Source organism: Hirundo rustica, chromosome 5 (genome assembly GCF_015227805.2).
Source record: "Hirundo rustica isolate bHirRus1 chromosome 5, bHirRus1.pri.v3, whole genome shotgun sequence".
NCBI classification, from domain to species: Eukaryota; Metazoa; Chordata; class Aves; order Passeriformes; family Hirundinidae; genus Hirundo; species Hirundo rustica.
Window position 1 is genome coordinate 64,183,800 of NC_053454.1, and position 11,752 is coordinate 64,195,551.

An 11,752-nucleotide genomic window follows, 5' to 3' on the forward strand; every position below is an offset into this window, starting at 1 on the left:
CAATACAATTAACTGAAATCTGTTACTCTTTAGAAGGGAGAGCCATAGTTGATGTAATTTATGTTTTGCAGTAATGAAGTAGAAAAAATGATGGAAAGGCACGAACGTCTCAAGCCGGAAATGTTTGCGGAATTGCTGCAGGCAGCAAATACTGCTGATGACTACAGAAAGTGTCCTGTAAGTAAACAAAAATGTTGCATTACTTTGGGATACAAGGGAGGGCTTTTTAGGATATTAAATCAAGCTAGAAGTATTCCTCTCAGAGCAGGGTTATGTGCTGTGTTGCTGCTTCAGAGCAGTCATCTTGGGATAAATAAAGCTCTTACGCTTAGGTTGTGTTGTTCCAGTTATAGAGATTTCTGTTTTAAGGTTAAGTTAAGCTATAGTCTTCATCAAAGTGTTTTTATGATGAAGAATGTTATCCTTAAATTGTTAGAAACAAATACCATAACTACATTTTGGAATTAAAGACATTGCAGGGCTGTTTTGTTGAATTAATTCTTGTGTAGTGACTCACCTTGGCAATTCCAATTTTTAAACACTTTCATTTTCCTTCCCATCATGCTTTTTGTTTCCTTTTTTCTAGAGTAATTGTGGTCAAAAAATAAAAATTCGTCGTGTTCTTATGAATTGTCCTGAGATTGTCACCATTGGTTTAGTCTGGGATTCAGAACACTCTGATCTGACAGAGGAGGTTATGCGGAACCTGGCAACGCAACTTTATCTTCCGGGGGTATCTGACCTAAGACTTGCTCTTTGCTTTTTCTAGAATTTAATTTTAATTTTTATTTTATGTATGTGTGAATGTATTAAACAATAGAAATAGTCATATGTATTTTTTTGGAAGCATGACTTAACTTTACGTAAAGTTTATATATTTACATGAAGTTTGTCTACTTTTAGAGTTATTTATAATGTGCTGCTTGATGTAGTTTCTGCGAGAGGAAAGTCCTGTTGGTAGAGTTTTGTCCCTAAGTACAATTAATCTTGGAGGCATCCTAGCTGAAAATCTAGGAATATCATTTTCAGTTTGAAATTTGTGGAATTATTCCAGAGCGTTAATATTTTTTCAAATATTAAAAAAAACAAAAAAAAAAAGTCAAAATGGATGTAGTAAGTGCAAAAATCAGTATTTATGCTCAGGAAAAATTGTATAATACAACAGGACATTAAATACCAGTTGCCTTGGTGAAATGCCAGCAGTAGGTCAGGAAATTCAGGCTGTGTTTTACACGTTTTAAAACATGTAATCATTTTTACAGCTGTTTTATAGGGTTACAGATGAAAATGCCAAAAACAGCGAGCTTTTTCTCGTGGGAATGATTTGCTACACGAGCCGACATTACTGTGCCTTTGCCTTTCACACCAAGAGCTGCAAATGGGTGCTCTTTGATGATGCTAATGTAAAAGAAGTAAGTATTGGCTCTACTCCTACCAAATTTGGGGGTCTTTTTTGGAGAGTGTTCTTCTGACACCAGTGTTGAAGAAAGCCAAACAACTCTTATTTTAACAAACATTCAGTGTTATAAGTAATTTTTTTAAATGACCTTTAGAATTGATTTCACTGCTTTATGGTTGTGCCTTACAAATGCTGAACGTTTCAGAATGTTCGTGCACTTGTCTGTTGTTGAATTTGTACCTTTTTTTAATGAAAAAGAAGATACTGGCAGCTGTGTCCATAGAGATTATGTTCTGATTTTTAGCCCATACAATAGTAATTATATCTTTTCGCTGCAATTTATGTAAACCCCAGTGCTAAAAAGTTGTATCCTCATGTACATTTGAAATTAGGTATTTGGTGCCTCTTGCTTAATGAATTACTCCTTCCATATTTGTGTTCAGCACTGTTGATAAAGTTTTGGTGTTTTGTTTTGCTGTTTTTTTCTTAGATTGGAACAAAATGGAAAGACGTGGTGTCCAGGTGCATTCGGTGTCACTTCCAGCCATTGCTGCTATTTTATGCTAACCCAGATGGCACAGCTGTGTCTCCAGAAGATGCACCAAAGCAGATTATTCACTGGTCTCAATGCAAGGCAGCAGGAGAAAATGGGGAAGACCTGGGTAACTAGATGTATCTTATTTTTTTAATAACAGTATCAGCTATATTTCTGAAGTGGGGATTATAAAGGAGAAAAAAATGGATTGGCTGCTTTGTTCTAAAATATTTCTATCAATCATTATCTAAAGAGTCTCAAAAGAAAAGGGATTAATATATATTAATTAAAAGAGATGAATATATATGTATACTCAGACCTGTTAATAAGGGGATACAAATTGAGACTAATGGGTGATAGGAAAATGAATCCAGTCTTCTGGTTCTGGAATTTACTGCTGTCTCAGGTTGGCTTTTTTAATTTAATGCTAAGCATAATTTACAAGGAACTTAAATAAAAGGCAAATTGAATTTGACATGCTATTCTTCACATTATGTGTAGCAATAGAACATAGATTGCTTCAAGGAGCAAAGAACTGAGGACCCTGTTTCACTGCAGGTTACCACAATAAATATGGCAGCATATAAAATATTACAGAATCTTATTGCCTAGTATATTGAAATATGTAGTGTGGTTTTTGGTGATGTTTCTCTTCTGGCTTCTTAATCTACAATTTAAAAGTGGTGTTGTTGTGTGGTTTTTTTTTTTTTTTTTTTTTTTTTTTGTTGTTGTTGTGGTTTTTTTTTTTTTTTTTTTTTTAATTTAGATGTTGGAAATTTAAATTAGGAAGCCTTTTATTTCTAAAGATAAATATGTTGTTTGACAGGATTTGAAAAGCATTCTGCTGCTAAATCAGACCATGTGAAAGAGAATGGAATTGGAGAATCTACTAATCAAAGGAGTAATAAAAAAATTCAGCCAGATAATCCAGTATTCAGTAGAAGCCATATTCAAGCAAGTGGTGGTAGAGGTCCAGGTATGTATCCCCTACTTCCCCCCCAAAAAACCAAACCAGATATTTCTTATATTTCTTATTTTGAAATATTTCAGTTGATAGCTTTTCAGGTGGGTTCTAACCTCAGGACTAGAATTATTTCTAAGGGAAAAATATTCCATCATTGACTCAGTTGTTCAAAGATTTATTTGATATTTAAGTAATATCTGAGTATCTGCCGTGGAATGTTAACTTTTCCAGAGAGAGATGTAAATGCAGAATATTTAAAATAATAACCCTTGTTATTCTTTAACTGAAGTGGCTCTTCAGGCCTTGTTCCATTTCTCAAACACTATCAAGCTTTCCAATGGCGTTGCTGATTAAAAGGTACATTAGTGACCTGAGGCTGAGGTGTGGCTCTGTGGGTCACCGGCTTCTTGAGGAACAATTTTCCCCAGCAATACTGTGATATCAGCATTATTTTTGTCCTGTATGTTAATGGACTTGATCTTACGGTTGGAAAGAAATCTCATGTTCTTAATAATTCATTAGTCAGTTGAAATAGTTCTAACAGTAAAAACTAAATCTTACTGTCCATAAATGTGTTTGTGTGTTTTGGTGATGAATTACTTTGGAGGTATTTTTTGCAGCCAAGTTAGGATACACAGAACAAAAGGACAGGCTCAAGGATTTATCCAGAGAGTGTGCCCAGAAAGCTGCTGACATGAAAAACTTCACGTCTTTACGGAAAGATGCAGACAGAGGACCAAGGAAAGAGTCTGGGAGACAAAGAGGTACATTTAAAAAATATAACCAGAGAATCAATGGATTAAACAACTTTCCACATCAATGCTGCTTATTCAGATTTTTTCTCCTTTTAAGAGATCACACTGTAAGATTAGGCTTTCCCAGTTTTCAGTATTCTGAAATACATACTAGATTTGTAGAGATACTGTAAGAAACATTAAACAGCATCAGTTAAATGACTGCTTCCATCCTGGAAATGTTCAAGGCCAGGTTGGATGGGGCTCTGAGCAATGTGGTCTGGTGGAAGGTGTTCCTGCCTGTGGCAGGGCAGCTGGAACTTTGATGATCATTAAGGTCCATTCCAACACAAATCATTCTATGAAATATTAATGGGAACTGTAATGGAACTTTTTTTCCTTTTTGTTCTTGAAAGACTTGATTGGGGAAGACCGTTCCAGTGTGAAGTCAGGGTCTCCTCCGGTTAGGAATGGACTGAGGCACTGCGTGGATCAGCGGATCTATGGCAGCCAGGGAAGGGGCCCCTACAAGCACGACAACCAAGCACCTCACCAGGCAAAGCTTTCTGCACACGTGCTTGCATCAAACAAAACAGAACCTTTTCCTGCTGGGGAGAAACCAGTGACAAGGACACGGACCAATGGCATCACTGGCTACGACACGGACACCAGTCAAGACTCCAGGGACAAAGGAAGGAGCAGGAGTAAAGGTTGGAAACCAATGCGAGAGACACTGAATGTAGACAGCATTTTCAGTGAGACTGAGAAAAAACAGCACAGCCCAAAGCACAAAGTAAACCTGAGCAGTAAATCTAAGCATGAAAAGGAGCGGGGCTTTAACCACTGGCCAAAGGAGAACCAAATGCAGAAGTGTTTAATGACTATATATGAAGATGAGACAAAACAGGATACAGGAAGTCGAAGTTCACTGGATTCTGAGGGAAAAGGGAATGCTGAAAAAAGCAAAGGATTTACAGAGAGAAAAATCCATGGTGATAACTGGCAAATTCAGAGGACAGAATCTGGGTATGAAAGCAGTGACCATATCAGCAATGGATCTGCAAATCCAGACTCCCCTGTTATTGAAGGAATCAACACAGCAGATGCCAAGAATGTGAAAGAAAGTACTTCCTGCAGGTAATGCTATTGTTCTTAGAGCTTGCATAGTTTGTATTTATGGAAAAATAACCTGTTCTAACATTTATGTGTTCTTCAAAACTAGAACCACCCAGGAAAACATGCCTTGAAACTTGCTTGAAGTCAGGCATTGTGAAAAGCTAAAGTGTATCTAGAAATGAGGGTGTGGGCAATTAAGTGTTCAATTTACCTTCACTCTGGTTCTCTTTGGGAGGCACTGAGCCAGTTATCAACACACTGAGCCAGAACTGCTGAGCCCTGCTGAGGGGCAGGGTGTGTTCATTTGTAGTAATTGCTACACTTCTTTACTTACAAGATTTTTTGACTGTGTGTAACTTTCCAGCTGTAATGGAAAAATACTGTGTCCATGTTAATCACACCTGTAACATTGGTACAGGCCCTGACAAGGAGATGGGAATTGCAGTAGGTGAATCTTGGGTGCTGTTACCAGTCACAGTGCAGAAATTCAGTTTTCTGTATCACCTCAGATACATATTGATCACTTGGTAATTCATTGACCTGCCTGAAATAAGTATTTGCTGAAAAGTGTAAAATTGCTCAATCTGGTTGGACTTGATGATCTGAAGAGGTCCATTCCAACTTAAATTTATGTGATGCTTGAAATAGAAAGTTATAATCCTTCCACATGCAGTTTTCAGCATTGTGTATCACACACTGTGTGTGGAATGTAGATCCTTCTAAAACCCATTAATTCTTCTTTCAAATCTTGTTTCTATCCATAAAATGGAAGAGCGCAGTTGGGAGCCCAAGCCTAGTCTCTTTGATTGATCTAATTTGCTAGATCCAAGCAAGTTTTCAGACATATATTTTCATGGCAACTTATTTCACAGGAAAAGAGAATGGCAAATACCAGGACAGGAAAGGGCCTTGACCTTTCTCCCCTTTGTCCCACTCTTTCTCTCCCACCAAACTGTACAAAATCCCACTATGCAAAAACCTGATGGGCTTTTATTGGTTAATGACATGTATGAAGCCACTCCAGCTCATGGTTGTATTTTCAGTGTTTGATGGGTGCCTCAAACAGTGATTTTGCATAGTTGAAACTGTCTAATTTTAAAGCATGCCCAAGAGGCAATGGGGCTCCCAAATGTGTCATTTTGTGAGAGAGAATACGATAAATTTCAATCAGTGTATTTCATTAAGAAGCTGCTTGCATTTTTGCTTAAACATTTGTCAGATACAGAAAGAAAAACTGACTTCCTGGGACTTCCAGAAGTGCTTTATATGACTGGTAATTTCAATTGTCTGGCTGTACCTACTAGTTCCTTTTTCAGACTCCGTCTCATAACCCCCCCAAAATACAAATTATTTATATGAAAGTTCTTTTAGAAAGTGGAAAAAAATACTGTTTTGTTTTTAACTCTATTCTTCATGTTTCTTTCAGTGTTTGTCTTGTTTTCCTGCCCTTTCAATAACAGTTTTTGGTTTTTTTTTTTTTTTAAATTGAACTTTTGCCTCTGAGTATCTTCTTCCCTGCCTTATTCTTGTAGAAGGTAGAAGTTGGAAGGGTATTTGTCAGCTCCCTATCTGGATTAATAATGCATGTTTCCTGCTTATCTAAACCAGCAAGATTTAGTAAATCCTCTGATATTTTTTTCCTCTCTTTTTGGGTTTGTAGCTGTGATCTTCCAGTTTTATTCCATTTTGAGGGGGAAAAAAAAAATGAAAATCCCTATTAATGAGATATCAAGTAGCAATCACAACTTAGAATAATATTTGTTATCAAAACAAAGAATTAATGAATAGCAAATTATCAGACTAGGAAGATGGACCAAATGGAATGTTGGTTACACTTAAGATATTGATACCTACAAATAAATTGGATTAGATGACCAGTATTGTCTGTTCAACAGTTTCAGTGCTGTGATCACTTATATGCCTCTTTTACAGTGAACAGAACTTGCCAACCAAAAAAGCTGACGGTGTGGTGCATTCAGTACCCCAGCAGAACAGAAGCCTCCATGGTAAGAACTAAGAACCCATATAAAAATAAAGTTTTCAAAAACCATTGTAGATATACCAGAATTTCTCTTCCTCTTAGCCCCAAACCCCAAAAAACCGTAACAGAGATGACATGGTATTTTGGTTTTTACTCCCTGTGGTTTCCCCAAAAGCTTTATTTTTTGGTGAATACTAAGCAAGATTTTTTTTTTTTTTTTTTTTTTTTAATGGCTGGGTGGACTGTGGCACCATTTGTTTTCCTCCTAGATATGAAAGCAGTATCAGGAAGAAACATTTGTAATAAGGAAGTTTACTTCCTTTTACATACTAATATGTCTGCTGGGGTTTTATAAAGTTGATAAATGCCTTGGCATATAAATATTATAGGTCAATCTGAGGCCAGCCAAAATCGTTATCTGCCATTGCTGAAACAATGGGAGGGTGCTTGTACAAAGAGGGGCAATAAATATTAGGCCACTTCCTCAGGAAACATTTGATTTTTATAGATATCATACTTCTTTTCAAATAATGTATAGTATAGTTTCTCCTAGGACTTAAAGTGGGAGTGGAGGTGTTGCCATACCACTTATACCTTTTCTGTCCTTATTCTAATTTGGTGCACAAAGAGAGCTAATTTGATCTTTGCTTATTTTGACAACACAAAACAAACAAAAACCCACCACCACCAAACCAAACAAACAATCCATACCACCCCCCCTCTCCCGCAAATAAAAATCCACCCAAAACAACAAAAATGTGTAGCATGAAATGCAAAGATCTGGTTTTGCATGAGATTTATTCTGCTTTAGTTCTGTACTATACCATTCTTATCAAACACAGTTGGATAGGAAAAAGGGAAAAAAACCACCAGTGAAAAATACTGAAAATACTCTTTAGGCATGAAAAATGAGTGGGTTAAAGCAATGGACTGTTCTCTAGAGAGTACATAAGAATACTTAAAGCTTTCAATATACATCCTACATTTTCTTTAAAAAATGTGTGGTTCCACATGATCCTCCAAGATATCATAAAGAAATTGATGATAGGATCCCAGCTATTTAGTTATTCTAATTCAGTAACTAATTATTAAATAGCTTCTTGTAAAAAATGCATGTATTTAGCTCCATTTTGGAAAATAACACTTCTAATGGAAGTGATCAATGGACCAAAAAGAGATCTGAAGAATTTGATAATTTTACATGTGTTTGGGGTTAAAGATTTATTTAGACTCGGTTTTTGGGTTGTCAGAAAGCGTGTCAGGACACCTTTAGCAAGGACAACAGCACTCATTTACAGGCATCCGTTGTATTACCTTGTGTTCAATTTCTGAATATTACGAACGAGATGTGGATTGGTAGGTAAATACTAGACAGACTCCCAGAAAACAGGACTTTTAAAAACAAATGCCCAGTCCTTTCTGAGAGGGGAATGGAATGTAAGAAATCTTTGTTAGGCTCTCATGGCAACTCTGAAAAAATGTCTGAGTGGTTTTTTTTGTGTGGAAAACTTCTTATGGAAATAATGTTAGACTTCTAATTATGCCCACCGTTTGTATAACTGTGCTTTACCAGCTCCTTGTGCTTTATTGGAGCTGAATGAGGCTGCTGTTCAGCACTTGAAGAATTCTGTCCCGACTTACAAAAATAAACTTATTGTCAGAACTTTATAAAGATAGAAACACTGGCTCACACAGTGATTGGGAGAGCAAATGGCTGCTCCTTTCATGGGCAGTAAGCAGTGGATAACTAGTACTGAAGCAAAGGTCCCACAAGGCCAATCCCTAAACTGTGTGGTCAGATTTTGGCAGGAAAATGTAAATATTGAGTAAGCAGATGTAGTATCCATGATTAACGTTAATCTCTTTGTGTTTCTGGAGTTTGAACTTGATAAGCTGAGGAGGCAAAATTTTTTTGAGTATAAAGAAATTGAGACATGAGCAATGCGAAGGCAAAGTTTCCAACCTCATGTTCTGCAAGTTAAAGAAAGATTACTAATTTTGATGGTTTTCCTATTGTTTTTTAATGGTTCTCCCACTGTTCAGCTCAATAGCATGAGACAACTCAAACTGAAATCTAGAATCATTCTGAAGATCTGGTTAGTGTGTGAAGAAGAATCCAAATTGCCTTTGCTTACGTATCACTTCAGAAAACCACAAACCAACCATAACTCTGAAAAAGACAACTCATATGCTTAGGAAAACTGTACATTCATAGTAATAATTTAAAACATGCAACTGCTTTTAAGGAAATCCAGTTCTTACCCTTATGGTGCAGTCAATGTGCATTAACGTCAAGTTTAAATAAATGAGTAGAGAATTAAAGCTTGTAGCTATCTAGTTTATTTACCATGAAAGAGAAACAAATAAATGCTTCACTGGAGTATCTTTAAATGATAAAATAAAGATACTTATGAAAGGTTTTGCAACTGAATGTTGCTCCAAAAGTAAAGCTTCTAGAATATAATTTTTTTTTTTTTTTTTTTTAAGAAGATTGGTCACTGTATTTCAGGAATGATACTCCATTTTGGACAAGTTATAACATGGTTACTTCCTTGACTGAGAGGTTGTTGTCATTCCACATTTTCAAAACTTCCAATAAGTTTGCCTGTAATTTCAACTGAATACAGAAAATGTCTAGGCTAAGAGAGAGGAATTTGCTACAAGATTTGTTACAATAACTATTACACTTTGTCATTGGGTTTTTTAATTGACAACTTAAAAAATATTTTAAAAAAATCCAGGAAATTTGCAGCTAAGTTGAATTTAATGTGGAGTTGAGTTTTTGTTGGAGGTTTTTGTATTTATTTTCTTTTGGGATTTTTTCCCCACAGAAGCTGGACTTGGCAGATTTTTGCACGTATTCCGTCTGTGTAAATGGAGAGACAAGACAAGACCTTGTCTGTCCTACCTATGGGCTTTGTCCTACCTGTAGAATGGATGTTAATCTCTTGAAAATCTGGATTGACTATCCAGATGTGAAAATAGATGTCTGTAAATCATAAAAGCAGGCCAATTACCTTTCATTTATTGCTCAGCTCTTAATGACCTATTGATAAGTGTGCCGGGCTCCAGCTGAGCAGGGCTTGTGTGTCCCATATTTAGGCTTGCAGAGAACGCAGAGAGCCAAAATTCCCAGTCGAGCTGACGGCTGGTTATAACCGTGCATGGCTGTCCTGTCAGCAGAAGGGAAAATAACACATCTATTTTTAAGTTGGCTGGAATTCTGCGGGCACAAAGCACCTGACGCGGATGGAAGTGCCCGAGGGAGTCGCTCGCTGGCCTCTGCTGCCGTCTCTCGGCCGCCTGCGGCACTGTCCTGGGAGCTGGGCTCGCACTGAAAACCATCCCAGCCTGCAGTGGAATGGAATGTTTCTAGGTGAAATATTACCTCAGTGCTAGTTATCTCACTGTTATGCAGCTCCGTGGCACACACGTGGTTTGGAACTCTCAGGTTAACTACTTGTCCCTTGCATGGGCTAATCCAGTAAGAATATTTCCCATAAATATTATTTCTAAGGTTGTAGTATTGCTTATTGTGACTTTTTTTTTTTTTTTTTTTTTTTTTAGCCTCTACTACCTGTGTTCCTGGTCAAAGATTTCATGACTTTAGTCCCACGTTACCTAAAGATAGGGTAGATACTGACCCTCAAAGCGAGTCTCACCAAACAGCAACACTCACAGTTTTCAGTTTAGTTCTGCTCTGTTGTTGGGGTTTTGGCTCATATGTTCATGAGTCTAAAGTTCCAAAACTTTAAATAGTTAAACTTAGGGAAATAACAAGTGAAATAGGCATAGCAGTTATGAGTCTAGTCTGTACATAGACAAAATATGCCATTGTATTAATAGTAATAATGATAAAAATAAGAAGCCAGTCCTTTGAGTGGCTTCAGAGCAGGTGACTGATATTAATGGGCTAGGACTGATAATCATGGCACTAGGCAGACCTGGAGTACCAATCTCTAAACAAATAGACTGCTGCTTCTCACTTGCCAAGTGAGTGTTTTATTCTGTGTGGTGTTGACACAAACTTCAATGCTTCCTTTATTTCCTGCTCACTAGGAGCCGCCTTGTTCACAACTTGTGTGTTTTCAGGGAATGATTCTTTGCCTGGGAATAAAAGGAGCTGCAGGAGGGGGAGTGCAGCAGTGCTGGCCCAGGCACTCAGTGCTGTGTGTTTGGGCACATGGGTGACAGTGCCCTTTGTCTGCCCAGTGTCTCTGTGAGTCTTACAGTCTGCTCTAGGGTTTGAGTTGTTAAAACCCACAAACAACAGAACAACCTAAACAACCCCCAACCTCTGCCGTGGTCATTCAATTTAATTATTGTATCACAAAAGGAATTTTTAGAAGTCATGGTTCTTATCTTGTAATTTAAATGACTTTGGATGTTTGAATGAACACCCTTTTAAGAAAAGCTTCATTTGAAAATGTGCTTTTAGCCAGACTAAATATTAAGGTGATCTTAATATGATGTCTACAGGACTTCAAAATTGTGATAATTACCTATTTTCTGGTAACAAGAAAATGCAGAAAATTTTCTCCAGATTCCAAGATCTGACCTTCCGTGACAGATTATCTTCATAATAAGTTTTTTGATTAATCTCAAATCTTGAGATAGATTGTCCTGTTGTTTTGTTTGTTTCTGTAGTCTGAGGAATTACAAAGAAGGAATTGGCTTGTATATCTGTTAATTTTGAAATATTTTCTTTTCTAGCCCCAGATTTGAGGAAAGACCAGATCACTTCTGAAGTTAACTACAGACCTCATCCTCATCTTGATTTCCCAACAGAATCACATTTGCAGGTGCCCAGTCCTCCAGTAAAGAGGTAACCAGTACTGGCACATTCCTCTGTAATAGTTTAAGAAATACTGATTTCTGTTAAGTTACAGTGATCAATATTAAGCACTGATGAGTTAAGCCACTCAATATTTTTGACAGGCAATTCCTTTTGAATCTTGCATGATTGATGGGTCTAAATTCTCTCTGTCTTTAATTTTGATGCTGACAATGTCACCAAATAGCT

General features: G+C 37.0%; 1 protein-coding gene across 4 annotated transcripts in view; it reads left to right on the plus strand.

Moving 5' to 3' along the window:
- USP53 (ubiquitin specific peptidase 53) overlaps window positions 1–11,752 on the plus strand; it is a 29,222-nt gene that overhangs the window by 13,064 nt on the left and 4,406 nt on the right. For all 4 annotated transcript variants that reach the window (XM_040063618.2, XM_040063619.2, XM_040063620.1 and 1 more), the window contains 9 exons: window positions 72–177; window positions 587–733; window positions 1,263–1,412; window positions 1,890–2,061; window positions 2,761–2,910; window positions 3,519–3,662; window positions 4,049–4,769; window positions 6,681–6,754; window positions 11,443–11,554. In XM_040063618.2, the coding sequence (XP_039919552.1) occupies window positions 72–177; window positions 587–733; window positions 1,263–1,412; window positions 1,890–2,061; window positions 2,761–2,910; window positions 3,519–3,662; window positions 4,049–4,769; window positions 6,681–6,754; window positions 11,443–11,554 (1,776 nt within the window). The remainder of the gene's footprint in view (window positions 1–71; window positions 178–586; window positions 734–1,262; window positions 1,413–1,889; window positions 2,062–2,760; window positions 2,911–3,518; window positions 3,663–4,048; window positions 4,770–6,680; window positions 6,755–11,442; window positions 11,555–11,752) is intronic.